Below are 19,569 nucleotides of genomic sequence, written 5' to 3' on the forward strand. Positions count from 1 at the left end.
CTGGTTTTCCAGACTAGCTGTTTTTAATGAAAAATGAAAATCATATCCTTATGTTAGAAGTTCAGCTGATTCAGTCTTCATTTTCTTAATGCCTCTGGACCTGAAGAGTTTCATATTACTGTTGTTGTTGTTGTTATACAATGTAGGCATAACAACTAATAATGGACAGTACGAAAAAACATAGCGAGAATACAAAATTATTTAGAAAGAAGGCCACAGAAATGTTTCCAAATAGCTAGCACAGTTCCCAAAAAGGGAGGAAATAACACACAGGATCAGAGCAGAAAACTTTCCAATGAACTGAACACATCATGAGACCAACTTCTCAAAAAACACCTCTCCTCTTGCATGTTTCTTCAGGCCTGCAAAGGGGAGCTTATACACTCCAGCAGCCCTTCAGCTGCCTCCTGTGCCAATTGTGGGAACTCTGTGGGTGCCTAATGCTCAGCTGATGTCTCTGGAAAACCCATGCTTAGATTTGGACTTCTCCTTTTCCCTCTGAAGCTCTTCTTTGTAAGGGCTAGTTTCAGGAAGTTGGCTATGCAGAGCTATGGCAGAGCAACAGGACAGAGATAACCTGCCCCTCTCCTGCAACACAGCTACTCCTCGCAGCCACTGAGCACTGATGCCCACTGAAAGCAAGACCAGGAGTTTGCCAAGATAAGGATGGAGAAAAGGAACTTGGGATCTGGCTTGCGATAATAGTTACTATTATAGGATCCTCAGCAGCGGTCATTGTTATTGAGAAGAATGGAGATAATTCTCTGGCCATTTCTTTTTGCCTCACCCAAATATGGTAATTGCTTTTTTAGATTTTGTTGTTGTTGTTGTTATACTAAATAAATTATTGAGTATAGACCCCCTATGCATCCTGACTTATCTGCAACCCTTTGCTGAAGATAAGGCCTTTGTTTCTGCCCTCAGTGGTTCTGTCACTACAGTAATGACAAATCACCCAGGATATTCTTTTCCATAAGATATTTATATCTATATTGTCCTACAGACCTTAAGACTAGTCCCTCCCTCCAGTGCCTTTGGTCAGTTGCATCCTTTTTTTAAAATTATTTTTTCTTTCTTTTCAAGATGATAATTTTACATGGCTTGGAGCAACAGTTCCAGGAGATCCACAACACACTCCTAAAACTGTAAGACAACAAAAATGGCATAACTGACCAGGGTTTAAAGTTGTATTTGTACTGTTTGTATGCAGCTTCCTTCTGTATAAAAAATTCTTCATGTCTAGGCTGCTGGGCACGTGGGTTAGCTGAGCCAAGCCCACAAGCCTCCACCACACTCACTTACCAAAATGCCAGCAATATGTCCAAGCCCAAGAGGGCTCTGTCTTACATTACACTCCAGGATTAACACTCCTAGTGCCCAGCATAGCAGAACCCATATCACAGAGCACACGAAGGACCCGTACACCTGGCTTTTAGTGCATGGCCAGGTGCTCATGCAGGGACCATCACGTTTTGCACATCCAGGCTCTGAGCACAAGCCCCCAGCACCTGCTGCCTGCCTCCCATCACCAATATCCCTGAGATTATCCCCAGGGTATCAATGACCTAAATATACTGTTTGGGACTTGAAAGTTGCTTTTGTTTTTAATGTTGCTGAGTCTCTAAAACCGGCACACGTAACAAACTGCCTGTTTCCAAGCAGCTGTTGTGTAACTTTGCTCCCTACCCCCAGAGATGTTGCCTGCCATTCATTTAGTGGGCTTGGTTTCACTGGGAAGTGCCTGGGGAAACCTCTTAGCTCCCTAATTAGCAACAGGAGGGGCCAGTCCTTGCTGGAGGTAGCAGTGAGGTCTTCTGAGAATAAGGGAGGCAGAGAAGGGGCCATTTCCAGCTGGGAAAACACTAACTTTTATTCAATGTACAGTGCAGAGCAGAGGACTAAGAGGTGTTGGGGGGAAGGTACTTGCAGAAATGATAATAGGCTTTCTAGGCAAGAAAGGAGCATTTGTGACGGGGGAGGAGGGGATGGGAGAGATTGTCCCTGGCCCTCCCAAGTTGTTCATCACTCCTGCAATCTGAGTTTTACATAAGATATTGTGAAGCAGCACAGAGGCCTTGTGGGCTGGCTGCTGGTGGAGGCAGGAGCAAGGTGTTCCTGCAATCTGCTCTCAGATGTTTGAGCTGGCTCTTGTTAATAAGATTCAGGAATTAACAGCTTGGAAGTGCTTAGGAGCTCAGTGTTTCCTCCAGGGATGTGATAACTGAGGCTGAGCACAGAGCCTGCCATTCAGGGCTGGAGTAGGCTTTGGTGCAAAACAAATCTCCCACCAACCAGCTGAATGTCCTGAGACCTCACTGGGAAGGTGAAAACTTTGCTCGTCCATTGCAGGTAGGATGATGTGCTTGGAGCTATTCCTTAACCCCCAGGACACAGCCACATGTGATAAGCTCTCCGATTTTTCCCGGGCAATCCCACATCTGGGCAGACCTTTTTTTCATCCAATTGAGAAGAATTGCATGTGCATGGACAGTCCCAGCTTGGACCTGTTGGATCATGGGGACCATTCTTCTTCAGAAGTCATGCAGGGAGATACAGCATTCAGTATCTTTGGCCTGTAGGAGCAAAAATCCAGTGAAGCAAAGGAAAGCCTCATCAGCCTTAAGGATCTTCCTTAAAAGCAAAGGAAGAAGGTGAAGTTGAAAGATGGAGTGATACCATGAGGCAAGCAGGGTTGTGGGAGCCTGGAGGAACTGACAAGAGTGTGAGACCTAATCATCACAGAGCTCACTGGTGATGGTACTTCACTTTGAGCATTGCATGGAGATAGGAATCATTTCCTCTGACAGGAAAATGTAGCTAATCCTGGGGTGAAGCACAGCAAGGACACTGCAAAAATTTTGGAAGGAGAAGCCTTTATCCAGTAAGATTTTACCGACCATGAGGAAAATGAGATCTAGTTCCCTGAACTAAAACAAAACACTGATTTCTGTGGACAATGAAAAACGTAACTTTTCCGTTTTGTTTTGGCTGCTGCAAATCACAGGTGCACATGGAACAGAGCCATGTGATACACAGGTTGGACAGGACACCTGGAGGTCAGCTCATGCCAACTCCTGCTCAGAGCAGGTTCAGGTAGGTCAGGTTGCTCAGTGCAGTGTTCCTGTCAAATTTTGAATGCCTCCAAGGATGGAGATCCCACATCCTCTCTGGGCCCCTGTCCCAGTGTCTGAATACCTCTATGATGAAATAATTTCTCCTCATACCTAACCAGAATTTCCCTTGTTGCAATTTGTGTCCGTTGCCTTTTGTCCTTCAACTGTTGCTCCTCCAAGATGAGTCTGGGTCCATTTTTCCTACACTCTCCACTAGATAGCTGTAGACAGCAATAAGACCCCCACCCTTTGCCTTCTCTTCTCCAGGCTGAACAAGCCCAGGTCTTCTTTCTCTCTCTCTCTCCCCCCCCCCCCATATGCCACATGCTACAGCCCCCCGGCAGCCTGGTGGCCCTACACCAGCAAGGGTGGGCTCACTCCAGTCTTTCCTCTACCAGCAAGGCCAGAACTGGACACGGCACTCCAGATGTGGGCTGAAGAGAGTGAAGGATGACTTCACTCAGCCTGCTGGCTAACATGCTTGCTATATAGCCCTGTACGCAGCTGGCCTTTGCTGCAAGGACAGCTTGTTGACACAGGCTCAGCTGAGGACCTCAGGCCAGTCTCCGCAGAGTTGCTTTCCATGCATTTGGCATCCAGCCTGTGCTGGTGCACAGGGCTATTCCCTCCCCGTGCAGGACTTTACATTTGCCTCTGTTGAACTTAATTTGCAATTGCACACTTAGGCGATAGGTGGCACTAATGGATGATGACTGAGAGAGTGTCACTGCAGAAGACAAAGCCAGCAGAGGAGACACCTGAGTTGCTTCACTCAGAGCAGTGGCCAGGCGAGGAGGAGCAGACATGTGGCAGGAGATCCTTCCAAATGCCTGGTGAGAGCTCGGTGTGCAGAGGAGGGACTCCAAACAGGGGGCCCTGGGGTTGGGGTGGCAGAAAGCCCCTGTGGGGTCATCAGGCCATTGGAGGGTGGGAGCATGCAGCTGAGTTCTCCTGAGCATCAGTGGGGAGGAGGTTTTATTAGACTGAGCCTTGTTTTGTGTCACTCAGAGAGCTGCTTCTGGGACATGCTTTCTTTGTTATCAGTGCCGAGTTTGTGCTATTGCCATGATAACTGGTTTCATGCCTCTGACTCACTAAACTCCGGGATGTAAAGTGCAGAGGGATATTATTACCTGTTGCATAAGCTGGTCAGCCTCCAAGGAGGTGCAGGCTGCCACTGTTGGCTCTTAGGAGCCCTCTTCTTCCTTCTCTGGGAGCGGTTTAAGGAGATACCTCCTTAAAAATCACACATAGGCTGTGTTAGAGATTGTTATCAAACTGCCTTGGCGACTGCTGGAGTCTCCAGTACAGGCACTGGGTTCTGCATCACAGGCAGTGGTGGGAAACAATACTAGGTAAAAAGAAACACCTAGTGGACTTGGTTTTTCATGGAGTGTCATGTGCTTTTTTTTTTTTTTTTTTGTCTCCAGATGTCGTAATTATGACTTCAAACAGCTCCCTAATCTAGCTGCCTTCCACAAGGCAGAGTGCTGAGGGAGAGGAGCCTGAGGGGAGACCTTATCACTTGCTACAACTACCTGAAAGGAGGTTGTAGTGAGGTGGGTGCCGGTCTCTTCTGTCAGGTGGCTGGTGATAGGATGAGAGGAAATGGCCTCAAGTTGCGGGGGGGGTTAGATTGGATATTAGGAAAAAATTCTTTAATGAAAGGGTTGTCAGGTATTGGAACAGACTGCCCAGGGAAGTGGTTGAGTCACCATCCCTGGAGTTATTCAAAAAGCGTGTAGACAAGACACTTCAGGACATGGTTTAGTGGGCATGGCTGACGGTTGGACTCGATGATCTTAAAGGTTTTTTCCAACCTAAACGATTCTATGATTTTATGTTAAAAAGACTTTCTCTTGTCGCTTCTCACTTTGCTAGCTTTTAGATTGTACTTTTCTTGCAAGAGAATCTACCAGGCTGAAAGACAACCAAGAAGCATGTCTTCTTTTTCTGTCAGGCAGATGAGACCTAAAAGCTTGGTATCCAGTCAGGAGGAGTTAGAAGTAGCAAAGGTATAGCAGCTCATTGAACTCTGAACAGAGAAATGTTCCACAAGCCTCTCTTTGTGCCAGCCCTGCAGCACAGTGAGTACCACGTGGCTAGGAGCAGAATAACCTTTGAGCCTGAAAGTCCCCTGCCAAGGCTGTGCACCTATTGCTACACAGCAGTCAAAGTAAACTATTTTCTTGGCTGAAGTAACACAGCCACTCATAGGATGAAACACTGCAAGGACACTTACCCAGTTGTTTAGTGCCTTTTATCTTAATTGTGCTGAAGGAGGGAATATTATGGCAACAAACTTTCCAGCTAAAACCCAGCCCAGAAACACTGTCTCTCTGTGCAGAAGCAGTGCTCTGAACTCCTCTCTTTCTGTCCCATCCAAAAAGTAGGAAAAATAATGGCAGATGTTGCTGGGCAGCCAAACATCTTGTGATCCCATGGCTGGGAAGTAAATAGTGTTGGCAGGTGATGTTGCACCATCCCCAAGGGTTTGGTACCGTTCAGACAACGCTATCAGACTATAAGAATGATATTTTTTTTTCCCCCTTTTGTAGGGAGTGCATCTTGTCCCGTATCAGGTGAGTAAAATAGCTGCTCTGTGCTGAGGCCTCCACTTTTTATTAGCACCCTGGTTGGGGCACAACATAGTCCCTTCCCTACCCTGTATGACAACAAAACCTTCATTCACAGTCCCCTTGCAGCCCCCTGCAATAGCCCCAGACACCTCTACTAATCCACAAGGAAAGCTGGAGAGCTTGAGGCACAGGTCAGAGGGACAGGAATGTACACTACATTTAGGACTGATTGCTCAAGCATTTGAATGGTTTTGAAACATGCTGCATGTCTGTTAAAACAAACTCTGGTGACTTAGCTCTCACACCTCAAGAAAGTCCGAAACCTTGCTGTCTGGTACACAAACAGGGGCACCAGACAGACAAGCTGAGACCCTTACCCATGGAAAGCTATGGTGGAGGGCCAGTGTTGCCCTAAAAGATGATTGAATCTGTAGAGGAGCTATGTATAAAGCACTGCCAAGAGGGATACATCCTGCACATCCAGCTCTCTTCGGCAGCTGAAGACCCTTGTCTCTGCTCCTGCTCATCAGTCCATTCTGTCTGTGCAGTTTTTATTCCTGGAAAAGTCCAGCTGCTACTATCCTATTCACTTCAGTACCTGCCTTAAAATAGATTGGCCCATATCCTGTTAACCCTTGTCCCCCAGGGCACCCTCGTTCACAAGGAGAGGGACAAGGAAGCCTTGTGATCAGCAAGGACTTGAGGTCCCTAAGAAGCACTGGCAGATATAACCCTGCCCCAAATCTTGCCTGTGATCTTCAATAACAGAAACCCCAGCCCCTGCTGACTCTGCGGGATTTGTAGGCATTTGTTACTGCTCAGGCCCAACCGATGTGAATACAAGCCTCAACATAGTCCCTTTACCCTTGACACTTCTGTTGCTGAACACAATTTTATGCCTCCCTAGGTCTTTTGAATATTCTCAGAAGAATGCAGTCCTGGTCCCTGTGGCTGCCCTGGGGTTTGGAGGGATGCTGGTTTACTGGATGAGATCTAGACAAAAGATCAAGACTATTGAAATAGGCGATGGATGGTGGGGCTCAGGTGAAAGACCCCTAAAAGGGAAAGAAGATGAAAGTATCCGTCCCTTCAAGATTGAAACATCTGACAAAGAAATCGAGGTACCAGTGGCTGGGATGTAAGGAGGGGCAGAAAGCTGCAAGGTGGAAGCAGTCCATCACCTACCTTACTGCTTCGAGGTGATGTCTTGGGGGTGACAGCAGTGCACTTATATGTGCCAGTGCAGCCATGTAGCCCTGTTGGATGATGCTCTGGCTTACCACCCTTTATGAATGGGAATTGAGCTCAGATTCATTGCAATGTCCCATAAAGACTTTCTGAGACCACAGACCCTCCATGCAACCTGGGGCTGCTCCTGCAGAAAAGCCACACTTTGAGCAGCAGACTTTGACAGTGGGGCTGTGAATGGTGGAGTGGGGTGGGAGGGCATTGGGACAGCAGTGGCACTGGTGGGGCAGGACTGAGGGGCTTCCACAGAGGGAAGGACATGCCTGTCCCTAATTATCTGGCCAACTAGCAGTCAGCAGCTCAGGCTGAGCTTCTTGTCCTTCTCCCAGCCAGCAGTGCTGGCAAGCTCCTAGTGCCAAAAACCCTAAAGCGAGTTAGCAGCAAGGCAAGAGTAGGACCTGGTACTCCTGGGTGCCCTAGGGTAACTGGCAACCTGTAGAAAAATATATTCCCCAAATAAATGATTCAGGAGCTCATACAGAGTATGGCACTGCTTCAGAAGGGCTCATGGTGTTCCAGAGTGATACAAAAGCCAGTGGAGCCAGGAAAGCCCGTCCGTGCCCACCCTGGCGCAGGGCATGCGCAGGTGGCTGGCCAGCATCACAGGAAAGGCTCCCCTCCACAGGACCTGCACCGGCGCCTGGAGCAGGCCCGCTATGCACCGCACCTGGAAGGAGCCGCCTTCCACTACGGTTTCAACTCCAGCTACCTGCAGAAGGTGGTGGCCTACTGGAGGAACCAGTTCGACTGGCGCAAGCAAGTGGAAGTCCTGAACAAATATGCCCATTTCCAAACCACCATTGAAGGTGAGGGGGTCTCCGTGGCTTGAGCAGGTCTCACTTTGAAACACACAGAGAGAAGGAGGCGATTTAAGAGGTTACAATATTTAAGACAACAGTATGCATAACAGCTTAGGGATATGAGTGAAATATCACTAATAGAGACTATATTATTAATAATCTTCTATAGATTAAGACCATTACACAGTGGCAATAAGATTAGGTCTGCTTTAGATGGGCTTCATCTGGTTCTGAACCTGTGCTAACTAATGATGAGGTTTTCTTCTGCTATTGAAGGTGGCTTGAAGCCACCTTTGAAAATTGCAAAATTTACCCAGAATCTGAGGCTAGAATATCCACCACCACCACGCAGTTTAGCCAGGTGAAGTTAGCCAGACTTTAGGTAAGTGATCTGCAGGTTAAACTTCTATCTTGCACTTATTTTTTCCTGTTTCTTTTTTTATCACCCACGTATGTTGTAATTTTGTCATGTTTTTGCATGCATCTTACCTGCATTATGCTATTCATTTAAGTGCAGCTCTACTTATATACTGTGACACCAGTTTTTCAGAAGATGGATGCTCAGTCTCCTATGACCCCAGTATCTGGGGCTGAGATCAATACCTCTGTCTGTATGTAAAAGATGAGACATAGGTACAATACCAGGCATCCCCTTTCAGCTAGGCATCTTCTTGCCATGGGTTGATTGTGTAACTTCTGCTGCAAATGCTAATTACAGTTTTGCTACCCTCCTTCTTCAGAGTCCAGAGCAGAAACTGTGATGGAACCAGAGCTTTAATTTATCTGTCTTGGATGTGTGGCAGGGATTGATATCCATTTTATCCACGTGAAGCCCTCCTACATCCCTCACGGTCGAGCTGTTCAACCTCTGCTGATGGTCCATGGCTGGCCTGGCTCCTTCTACGAGTTCTACAAGATCATCCCTCTGCTCACGGAGCCAGCCAGGCACAGCCTGAATGAGGGTGACGTGGTGTTTGAAGTCATTTGCCCATCTATCCCAGGCTATGGTTTCTCGGAGGCACCACACCAGAAAGGTAAGCAATGAAAAGGCTCTGTTGGAATTGCAAGGTTTTTGGAGTAACACCTCAGCCATCCCCGGGCCCCCTGGTCACTGTGGTTTGTGACTGCAGATGCTTGGCTCTGCACTAACACCCACATGGCTGAGGCTCTGGGGTTGGCTGTGGAGATCCAGAAGGTAATGGCAGCTGGAAGCCAGGTCTTCTTTCCACTTTCTCCACTTTCCACTCAATTTCTTTCATCTTGTGTTCGCTTTATTGCCAAGGAGTGAGGCAGAGCAGCATAGCACACTGTGCCTTCACACAGCAGCATACTCGCATGCTTCTGTCACACCATGATCTTTGGCCAGGGGATGAACACTAGGACAAACAGGTCTCCTGTGTTTCTCTCTACCTACAGGCTTTGACACCATAGCAACTGCTCGGATATTTCATAAATTGATGAACAGACTGGGCTTCAAGGAATACTACCTACAGGGAGGAGACTGGGGATCTCGTATTACCACAAACATGGCCCAGATGCTGCCACAGTGAGTAGCAAAGGGAATAAGTGCAAAAAAGCTGCCTCCAGTTCTTACCCTACCTTCTGGCATCATGGTCTGCACCCCTGTGCATTCAGTTGTATTCATATGCTTTGCATTGATATTGGCACAGTTCTCATGCTTTCTAAATTTCAGTGCTGTTTGGCTTCTCTTTCACTAGCTGTGGAAGTAAACTCTGCTGCATTTTGATTTGAGACGTCAAGGAGACAGATCATCATTCTAAATCAGGAAAGAGATAAATTTAAAATCAGCAGGGAGAAAAGGAAGGAAGGACCTCCGCCTTTCAGCAGCTGAACAGTACCACGAAATATAGGACTTCCCTATCTAAAATGCAGAGTTGAGACTGATCGGAAAAGAAACACAATACCTTCCTTAGAAGATGGCATCACAGCTCATTGTTTAGCATTTAATGAGAAGTGGGCACCACAGCCACACTTAAGTCCAACAACATAAAGTGGGAAAGCTCTTAAGCTGTTAGATTGCAGGCTGAGCAGCTCACTGTTCCCAATTACAGCTGTGCTTCACAGAGTGCAGAGCACTGTGGCCACATGTGATCTACTCAAGCTTTTCAGAAAATACCCAACACAGCCTGTTCCCTACAGCACAGAACAACACAAGATCAACAGCCAGAGCTACCAGCATGGATATGCCACATCCGGAAACTGGGTACCTAAAGCTAACATCATACCAGTGGCACAGCTGGGTGGAGATGGCACCAACTGTACCATTTCTAACTCCCATAATTATTTTTTTTTTTAATCATAATGAACCTGAAGGACTTCATGTATTTGGCTCAGTGAAATGCTTCTATCACAGCTCCAGTCAGACTTATTTTCTAGAAAATTTGGAGAAAATCACTTGATTTAACCTTCTGTTCATTAACTTAATTTTAGATCTGTGAAAGGGCTTCATCTGAATCTCATCTTCATCACCAGACAAGGTTTGAGAAGGATGATTTCTGTGATGCTTGGGGCTTATGTACCATGGCTTGTAGGCCTCACTAGGGAAGATGTTCAACGTATGTACCCTTTCATCCAGAAGAATATATATGAACTTCTGCGAGAGTCTGGATACTTACACATCCAAGCCACCAAACCAGACACTGCAGGTAATGAACCTTCTCTATAGCGCTATGAACATTGTGTACTAACTGCTTACAGTATATAAAAACTTACAATTGAGCAAAGGCCAACCATATTTGAGAAGCAATGAGTTTTGGTTACCGAATGCAAGACATGGGGACAAGAACTGTGTAAAAGGAAGTTAAAAGGAACAGCTTAAAAAAAGATGAGGACTATAAATAGCACTTTTCAAGGTCTTTTAAATGGCATGCCACTTCTCTTGGGGAAAGAACCCCTTTGCAAAAAGCCTCTTAAAGTAAAGCACAGGGTCATGAAATTGCAGCTGCTAGAAATAAATGTAGGTGAAAACAAGAAAAATATCATAAGCAAGTGCAATGTGAAACTTGCAGAAAGGTAGACACAGCCCTAACACCTGAAAAGCCAGAAGCCTGACATAGTTAGGGGGAACAGAAGATAAGGAGTCTGAAGAAAGATACGGCCATCTCAGAAAAGTTAAATGAATTATTTGCATCAGTCCCCACTAGCAAGGATTATGAGCTATCCCTTTATTGAAATAATCCCTCATCAGGAAAGACAGTGGAACTGTCTCAGACTGGTGTCAGATGTGGAGACCATAGAATGAATAGCACTGCATCCTGGCAATTCACTGAAAAAGAAGAAACAAACTGAAATGTCAACTAATGCTTAGTCTGTTACTTGAACTGACGGCAATACCAAAGAAGTAGAAGAAGACAAACAAGATACCGAGTTGGGGGGTGGTGTTTTTTTGGTTTGGTTTTTCAGGTTTTTTTAAGAGCCAAACAGTGAAGGTAGCCCCAGAAAAATGAAGACCAGTATGTCTAGTCTCTGATCAGAAAACTAGCAGAACTATTTTAAAGAGGAGAATTGATTTACAGGTGATAATATCACAGGAAAATCATGCTTCAAAAATCAGCTCTGGCAGAATCAAAGAGCTGTGGATCCAGTAATGAAACATATTTCATTTCCAAAAAAGTTTTGTTGAGGCTCCTCCCCCAATGTTCTTGAAGAAATTAAATTGCCTTAAGAAAAGGATTAAGTTAGTGGATTAAAATAACTAGTTAACATGAGAATCCAAGCATAGGAATAAGTAAGCAAGTTCCAGGGGATGGAGAGTATGACAAAAATCTGTGCTGGCACCTGCACATTTTAACATGATCCTAATTTCTCTACAGATAAAAGTTAATGGTTAAGTGAAAATTCAGCAGCTATCCATGGTTTGGTTTAATCTAAAGATAACTGTAGAGAGTTGCAAAAACATTTAAGTGACTGGTTGATTAAACTGGCCAATAAAAATTGATGTCAACAAAGTCCAAAGCAAGTTAAGTAGAGGAAGCAAATTACAATGGGCTCTAGTTTGAGAGAATCCATGACTCATGGATAGTGCTTTGAAATGTCAGCCAGCTCAGAGTTTAAGAGAATCTTAGAAACTTTTAAAGAAAGCAAAAAGAGACTAAGACAAAACATTAAATCCATGATATTCAGAATCTGTTGCACCCCTGTTCACCAATATATTTTAGAATCAGAAGAATACAGGAAGGGCAGAAAAGGAAGACTGAAGTGACCAAGCAGCTTCTGTACAAGCACTGTACATAGTCTAGGACTCTTCAACCTGGAAAAAGAAGAGCAGGGATTTCTAGCACACTAAAATTATGAAACGTAGAAAATGAATAGGGGCAAAAAAATGTATTCCCTACTCAGTCTCAAGAAATATCTCCATTATCAGTTTAGTTCTCATTAGGCATGTTTAAAGCAAAGCTAAAGTATTTTCACTCACCACAAGTTGTGATACCTAAGATGCAGTACAGGTTGAATGACTAACAAGATGCAAACAAGACTGGTGCTTCTGAGTATCTAATCCATGGATGTTGAATACAGTGGTTCAGAGGCAGCTTCCAGACCCAAAAATGCTTCTCTCCAGGCAGTCATGTGCTAGCTGGCACAGTTTAGCCTGCTTTACCATTGCTCATCAAAGCATTTGCCCAGGTGGCCAAGGCAGCCAATGGCATCCTGGCCTGTATCAGAAATAGTGTAGCCAGAAGGAGCAGGGAGATTATTGTTCCCCTGTATTCAGCACTGGTGAGGCTGCACCTCGAGTACTGTGTTCAGTTTTGGGCCCCTCACTACAGGAAAGACTTTGAAGTGCTGGTGCATGTCCAGAGAAGGGCAACCAAGTTGGTGAGGGGGCTGGAGCACAAGTCTAATGAGGAGCAGCTGAGGGAACTGGGGCTGTTTAGTTTGGAGAAGAGGAGGCTGAGGGGAGACCTTATCGCTCTCTACAACTGCCTGAAGGGGGGTTGTAGTGAGGTGGGTGCTGGTCTCTTCTGTCAGGTGGCTGGAGATAGGACGAGAGGAAATGGCCTCAAGTTGTGGCAAAGGAGATTTACGTTAGATATTAGGAAAAATTTCTTTACTGAGAGGGTTGTCAGACATTGGAATAGGCTGCCCAGGGAAGTGGTTGAGTCACCATCCCTGGAGGTATTCAGAAAGCGCGTAGACAAGGCACTCCAGAACATGGTTTAGTGGGCATGGATGATGGTTGGACTCAATGATCTTAAAGGTCTTTTCCAACCTAAATGATTCTATTCTATGATTTACATTACTTCAATCTGTAGCAAACCACTCTAGGCCTGCCAGGGCAGGGAAACTGTTGTGCCAATGCACAAACTTACTTTGCATTAACTATGTCCACTATTAAATTGAGACCATGTTGTTCATTATCTTCTGCAAAGTCACTCAGTGCTAAAATCACACTAAAATACACTTGAGAGCAGGCAATACTGAGTATGCAGCCTAGGGCATGGTACAGGAATTTTCAAAAGGCAAGCCTCTATCACTACTGAAGTAATCCCTATCCCTGTTTTACAGGTAAGAACATAGATACAATATGCTGTGTACCTGCTGTGTTTATAATGTCCGTTAGCATTCCTCAACAGCAGGAACAGATAACAGATACACAACACTCCACTGTTTAAATTAGATAAAAAGGTTAACTAGGGTCCTGGTTATCCATCCTAAACAGGACAGTGCTTTCGAATAGTTAATCTGAAATTTCTTTTCAGACTGCAATCCCTTTACATCTGAATTTGCTCCTTCTGCCACATGTTACCAAGAAGCCAACAGGACTTTCTTAGCTCCTAGCTTCTTTTGTATAGGAATTACCCAGGTTTGTAGTGCTGTCAGTTACAGCCAGAATTCCATTGGGGTGAATTTGTCAAGAATAAAGTATTACCAGGGCTAGTAAAACACAGACTCTCTACTGAATTCTCATAGAAGACTGAAGACTTCATGGAAGTCCAGTTTAAAATCCACTGAAGTATTGCACTGCCAGGCAACTGCAATAGCCCTCCCATTCTTCTCCTGAATTAGGTTGTGGACTGAATGACTCCCCTGTGGGGCTTGCTGCATATATTTTGGAGAAATTCTCTACCTGGACAGATAAATCATTTCTGCATAAAGATGATGGAGGCTTGGAAAGGTAAGAAAACAGATGCTCTTCCATGAGAAGAGTCATTAAAAGAATGAGTCATGATAACTAATGAGATAGGTAAAAAAACTGGCCAGTCAAAGCTGAATTTTAAGGGTGAAAGACTACACATGACAAGTAGTAGTTTAAACTTATAGCAGACTGCCTGCAAACTACTGCTTCAGCACCAGGCAGTTTTGCTCCAGGCACACGGGTGCCAATTATTTTGCTGCTTGAAAACAAGTGGAGAACAAGAGGAACAACTGCTCTTCAGGGCATGAGCCCAATATAGCATATTGAGAAACAGCTTCCGATGAAACTTGTTCATCTTTCTCAACAGCAAGTACTCTCTTGATGAGCTTTTGACCAATGTGATGATTTATTGGGTGACATCCTCCATTGTGTCTTCAATGCGATTCTACAAGGAGAACATCTCCAAGGAGCCTGGTCTCACTGCTGATGCCAGGTAAGGAAGCAGCAGGTGCAAAACAGATTTGCAAATGAGATTGAACCACATTTGCCTGGATAAACATTTAGATCACTTACAACAGCAAAATTAACTAGTTAAAAAAAAATATCCAAGTTCTTATTTTCTGTTGATAAATATAGTTAAGGGTCACTTTTCTTTTGAACCTGTAATTCACACAAGGTAGCTTGTGGCCAAGACAATGCAGAAGATTTATCAAAGTATATTCAGTCTTGTTTGTGTTCGAAATACAGATCTATATACTTACTTACCAAACAAATGTAATCTATGGCTCAGTTCAGTAAAAAAAAAAAAAACAAAAAAAAACCCCCAAAACCAAACAGAAAATCATGAGCATTTCTAAGAGACAAGTTTAAATTGAATTAGGAAGGATATGGCTTACTGGTGGATAAACCAAGAACTACAACTCTTAAGCACAAACTTGGGGAAGCAATTTGGAGCGCAGTACTTGAAATCAAGCACCTTCTAACAGCTGTTGGCTTTAAGATAACAATAAAAGAGGCTGACCAGGAAAATGCTGCTGAGCAAAATTCTCCAAGTGATTGATCATACAAACAAATAGGAAAGTCTTTTTCTTTGTAGACTGAACCAGTTTAGCTTTCCTCTGGAGAGTCATTTGTTATGCTGGTACTATAAATTCTAAAATAAACATGAGCTAGCTCACTTCTGTCTTTCACAGAGGTGTGGCATCTTGCCATGCATCACAAAACACGGTAAGCTTAAAAATCTGAAACATTTCAAGATTGAACCCATCTTTGGGTATAACATTCTTAAACTCAAGGAGATCCAAATACAAATGAAGTTCTTCAACAGAGTACAGACCACAAAATGGGTTGCTGGGGTGAAACTTCTCCAGTTGACTGTGGCAGTTACCAGAGTCAGAAGGTTTTTATAGACTTTCCCCAGGACATTTTAAGAATGCAGTTAACTAATGTCTTCTAGGGTTGGAGTATATGTTCCCACAGGGATTGCAGCTTTTCCTCAGGAGCTAGTACATACACCACGTGTCTGGGCAAAGGATATCTTCAAGAACATCATCACTTACTCTTACATGCCACGTGGAGGGCATTTTGCTGCCTTTGAGGAGCCAAAGCTTCTGGCACAAGACATCATGCACTTTGTCAGAAAGGTGGAACAGCTGTGAACCTGCAGTCAGATACATACACAGAATGGAAGCAAGTTGTTCTGTCACCAACAGAACCTTTACTTTGAGCGATTAAATAAATCCAATATAATCACATACAGAAGCCAGCATTTTATTTTGATAATGATTATAGTACTAAACTTGTTAATCAAGTTCTAAAGCTCTTTGTAAGACACACACACACACACAAAAAGCATCTTGTCTTCTTTCATTCCCAGCACTATATCATTGCTGCATTCACAGTTCAAGTGTAACAGAATATGTAAACAGCTTAATGCAGCAACATTGCACTCATTTGGAGAAGAGAGTAGAAAGGAACTGGCCCCTTGCTCCTCAGAACTAAGGCTTCTGTTCAAAAGCTTCTTTAAATACTTGAGTGCTAGCATTCTTAAATATGCATTACAAGCAGCTTTTGTGGATGTGTAAAGGGTTTTGATCTCCTGAGCACAAACACTCCTACATTCAAGTTGTACTTCATTCAAGAGACCTGCGATTACATGTTCAAGTGGGCAGCTACACATAAGGCAGCTTTCTTCTTTCTAGCAGTTTTTCCCCTAGAGCTAGCTTTAGCAGTTACTACACATTGTAACCAGTTATTAATAAGGCAGAGACAGCACTCCTAGTGTTCTCCAAGCTCAAAAATATCAACTTAATTTTCTCTTGGTTCTATAATCTCATTCTGTTCCAACAGGTCAAAGTTAAAATATGCACCAAGTGTAGAGGGTTACCTCAACCCCTACCCTCCTTTTAAAGGATTTTTACCACCCCATCATGCAATTTTTGCTAGCAAGAAACTGCAAGCAGCCTTGCTACCAGTAGGCTTGAGTTCCTCTTCAAATGGGATAGAGCTATTAAGCTCATGACATTACAGACACATACCCATCTGACTGAAGGTAACTCCAGCAGGTATCTAGTTCTGACACACTGTGCTCTAAGGGTTTCTCTCCCTCCCTCCCTGTCCCATTCTGCACTAGACACCAGGCCAGAAGAAAGGGTCAAGTTCTGCTTCCAAGTAATACATTCTGACTTAGAACAGGAATTTGACAGGTAAAGAGAGCACTGAACTTCATCACACTCCCTGCACCTCTTCACATTTCAGAAACATTTACACTCTAAGACTCTAAGATTTCCAAGACAAAGTAACCAAGAAACTAACTTTTTTGTTAAAAGTGAGAAAAAAATAGAGTACTGGGACAGGAGTCCTAACTTCCTGTGAAGAGGGTTAGAGCAGAGACTGCTTACTTTTAATTTTAACTACATCTAACTGATTGTCAGGGCTGTTGGACTAAAGGTTAGTAAAAAAACCAGGAAGATGTGCTTCCCTGCCTCTGCAGCACTGCTCAGCCTCTTTTCATCACCAGTACAAGACCATGCCAGGGACAAGACCTCCCAATTGCTGAGAAGTCCCACTCTTTGGATTATTAAGTAACTGCAGTTACATTATGGGGAAGTCTCATATGGAGAAGTCTCATTTTATCAACTAGATTGGCAAACACTTGAGTACTCAAGCCTGATCAGACTGCAGGGAAAGGACTCCTTTTACAGGAATAGGGTAGGTAAGAATGGTTATGGCCTTTATAGTAAAGGCCAAGTGTATTAATAACCACATACATTATCTGGAGTCCCAATCAGCTAATGTAGTAATTATTACCAGAGAAATGGCTGCATTAAAACTCAGGAGAGAGAACACGGTATCCAGTATTTGCCCGTTCAGTAAGTATATAGCAGGAAAGTTTTACTCCCAACAGACTAATTCGTCTCCTCTGTGCCACAACTCAGGTCCCTAAAGAATCACTGTATCTGTGTGCAAGCGTGCCTTAAAGGGTATTTGCTTTCAACAATTCAAGACGTGAAGACAGATTAATACAGTCAAGCTACAGGAAGGCAGTAGATGCCCTGGAGAAGAGATCCAGATAGATAAGAATATGCAGTTACATTTGACAAAGTTATTATCACTTAAGGCAGCACCAAAGGTTTTTCAATATTCCATTAAAGTTCTACAGAGCACAGGTCATTCATGAAAGCCTTTGAGTGTCACGGGTGCTTGAAACCATACATAGTCCTCCCAAGTAGAAGTCATATGCTGAGGAGGTGAGGCACTTATGTTGATGTCTCCATCACAGGACAAGTTAACAGTTAGTTTCCTCCCTCGGGTTGGCACTTTATAGTTGAGCTTGGGCCGGAACCAATCAACACCACAATCGCGGTGTCCTTGGAGCATAACAACAGTGCCCATGACAGGGAGAGCCTTAAGTTCACTGAAGACATCCGCAATGAAGAGTGAGTGAAAGAGCTTGCGAACACAGGATGCAGTTTTCAGGCTCTTCTCAGCACTGCCCTCACAGATACCCTCCAAGTTGAGCTCATAGAGCTCCTTGGGGCTCATGACATTGCCTCCAAGTAGAATAAGAACCCGAGGAACCAGTGTCAAACTAAACATTACTTCCAAGTGCTGGAGCACTCCCTCCAGCTCCATCAGCACCTGCTGGCACTTCTTGCTTGCCAGGTCCATGGAAGGTGGCTTCTTAATCACATCTCCACCCTGGAAAACAAAACAAAGAGATTAGTATATTTCATTATTTGGACATATTAGTCCTAATACACTCTTTGGAAAGCATGGCCTATCCCATCCCTGAAAGTCAAGGAAGGTTCAGAGGGTTTTATGCTCCTTTTAAGAGCTATAGCTACCTACATATAGAATCAGAACATCTAAAAGGAACACACAGGGCTGCTTTATAGCTGCTCAGTTTGAATCTGAATTACACTACTGATGAATTCCCACAAGAATTAGAAACCCTGTATTTTAAAGATCAGCTATCACTTCAAAATCACTTAAGATTAAAAAAAACGAAAAAACTTTTCTTCAAGTGGTTTGAGCAACAAAACAGTAACATGCTTTGAGGAGAAACTGGGACAACAAAAGATAAACAGTAACTTGTTGAGACCTTTAACCACCTAACCTAAAGCTTTGGTTTTTTTTTTTAAATGAAGTTGTGGCAACATTTAAGGATACAGCTACAAGGAGAGCTTTCCTTTAGAAGCAGTTGACATATTAAAATATGATTTACTGAGGTAGAATAGCTAGCCAAGAGGCAAAACTCAAATGCCGCAGTCTCTGCACCACGGCCGCCCCTGGCCCCAGGGGTCCCTGTCGGCCGCCTCCCCCCCACCCCGGGCCCCCACGGCCCCCTCACCTGCGCCGCCCGCCGGCAGAAATAGGCGAGCTGCTCGTAGGGCAGCGGGAGCTGGTGCCGCTGGTACAGGACGTGCTTGAGGAGCTCGCAGGCGAAGCGGCAGCAGCTCTCCCGGCTCACAGCGCCCGGGAACACAACGGACACCGAGGGGCAGGCCACCACCGGCCCGCTCCGCCGGGGCCTCATCCCGCCACCACGATCTAGGGCCAGTGGCGCCTCAGCTATAAGGAGCGGGGACGTGGGAGAGGTCGCTCGGGCAGAAACAGGAACCACTGCAACGCCAGGAGCCGCCATTTTCTGGCCAGCGGAAGGCGGCCGGCTGGAATTTGAATGGCCGCCGCCGCGGGGCATCATGGGAGTAGTGGAGCGTCCAACCGGTGCGGCTTCCGGCGGTGTGGGCGCCATATTTGGTGAGGGGGAGCGAGGATTCCGCCCGGCGGCTCGCTCCAGCCCAGCAGGAGGAGGACCTGTGAGCAGCCCAGTCCAGCCCTGGGGCGCGGGGCGGGCTGGCCAGGCAGGCCTGCTTCTCCTGCCCTGGGCTTGGCAGGCGCGCGGGGACAAAGTGCAGGGGCCGTTGCCGGGATGTTCGGTGGGGCTAACGACCGCTGCGCTGAGGGAGGTACCGCGGCGGCCGCGGCAGGCCCGGGTGCCCCAGCCCGGCCAGGGCCGCTGTTAAGCTGCGGCTGCCTCCTTGCAGAGATGCTATGGGGGCTCCGGAAAAACAGGTCAACTGCGGTTTTCCGTTCTGTGCTGGGGCCCACCCGGGGCACATCTGCAAGGTGCGCGGCAGTGAGGAGGAGCAAAGCCCGGCCGTCCGCCTCCGAGCCCCTGAACTCCCTCCGCCTCCTACTGGCAGCCCTATTGGCTCCCGTCCCTTGTA

At 45.4% G+C, this 19,569-nt stretch overlaps 2 protein-coding genes and 1 long non-coding RNA gene across 5 annotated transcripts in view; 1 reads left to right on the forward strand and 2 right to left on the reverse strand.

Annotated features, from left to right (window-relative positions):
- Positions 1-12,358, reverse strand: part of LOC138688619 (uncharacterized) — a 32,833-nt gene extending 20,475 nt beyond the window's left edge. For both annotated transcript variants that reach the window (XR_011327509.1, XR_011327510.1), the window contains exon 1: positions 12,176-12,358. This is a non-coding gene — a long non-coding RNA (uncharacterized lncRNA). The remainder of the gene's footprint in view (positions 1-12,175) is intronic.
- On the forward strand, positions 3,817-15,598 carry LOC104314305 (epoxide hydrolase 1). 2 transcript variants are annotated; one of them, XM_009913726.2, is made up of 10 exons: positions 3,823-3,946; positions 5,672-5,695; positions 6,600-6,813; positions 7,566-7,746; positions 8,544-8,774; positions 9,157-9,286; positions 10,192-10,406; positions 13,768-13,876; positions 14,205-14,330; positions 15,294-15,598. In XM_009913726.2, exons 1-10 carry the CDS (start codon positions 3,918-3,920, stop codon positions 15,493-15,495), a joined length of 1,461 nt encoding a protein of 486 aa, XP_009912028.1. In that variant the 5' UTR covers positions 3,823-3,917; the 3' UTR covers positions 15,496-15,598. The 2 variants fall into 2 exon arrangements, with proteins under 2 accessions (XP_069656534.1, XP_009912028.1); XM_069800433.1 differs by lacking the exon at positions 5,672-5,695 and having other exon boundaries at positions 3,817-3,946.
- MAD2L1BP (MAD2L1 binding protein) lies at positions 15,592-19,486 on the reverse strand. Its single transcript, XM_069800441.1, has 2 exons — positions 18,690-19,486; positions 15,592-18,037 (listed from the first exon to the last, which is right to left on the reverse strand). The coding sequence occupies exons 1-2, from the start codon at positions 19,092-19,094 to the stop codon at positions 17,507-17,509; spliced, it is 936 nt and encodes a 311-aa protein (XP_069656542.1). The 5' UTR covers positions 19,095-19,486; the 3' UTR covers positions 15,592-17,506.
- Positions 19,487-19,569: the final 83 nt, after the last annotated feature.

Source organism: Haliaeetus albicilla, chromosome 13, assembly GCF_947461875.1.
Source record: "Haliaeetus albicilla chromosome 13, bHalAlb1.1, whole genome shotgun sequence".
Lineage (NCBI taxonomy): Eukaryota > Metazoa > Chordata > Aves > Accipitriformes > Accipitridae > Haliaeetus > Haliaeetus albicilla.

Coding starts and splice junctions, on each gene's coding strand:
- LOC104314305 (XM_009913726.2), top strand. CDS start 3,918: ATGTGGCAGGAGATCCTTCCAAATGCCTG. Junction 13,877..14,204: donor GATGATGGAGGCTTGGAAAG/GTAAGAAAACAG, acceptor CTTTCTCAACAG/CAAGTACTCTCTTGATGAGC. Junction 14,331..15,293: donor GGTCTCACTGCTGATGCCAG/GTAAGGAAGCAG, acceptor AATGTCTTCTAG/GGTTGGAGTATATGTTCCCA.
- MAD2L1BP (XM_069800441.1), bottom strand. CDS start 19,094: ATGGCGCCCACACCGCCGGAAGCCGCACCGGTTGGACGCTCCACTACT. Junction 18,038..18,689: donor TCTGCCGGCGGGCGGCGCAG/GTGAGGGGGCCG, acceptor TTTGTTTTCCAG/GGTGGAGATGTGATTAAGAA.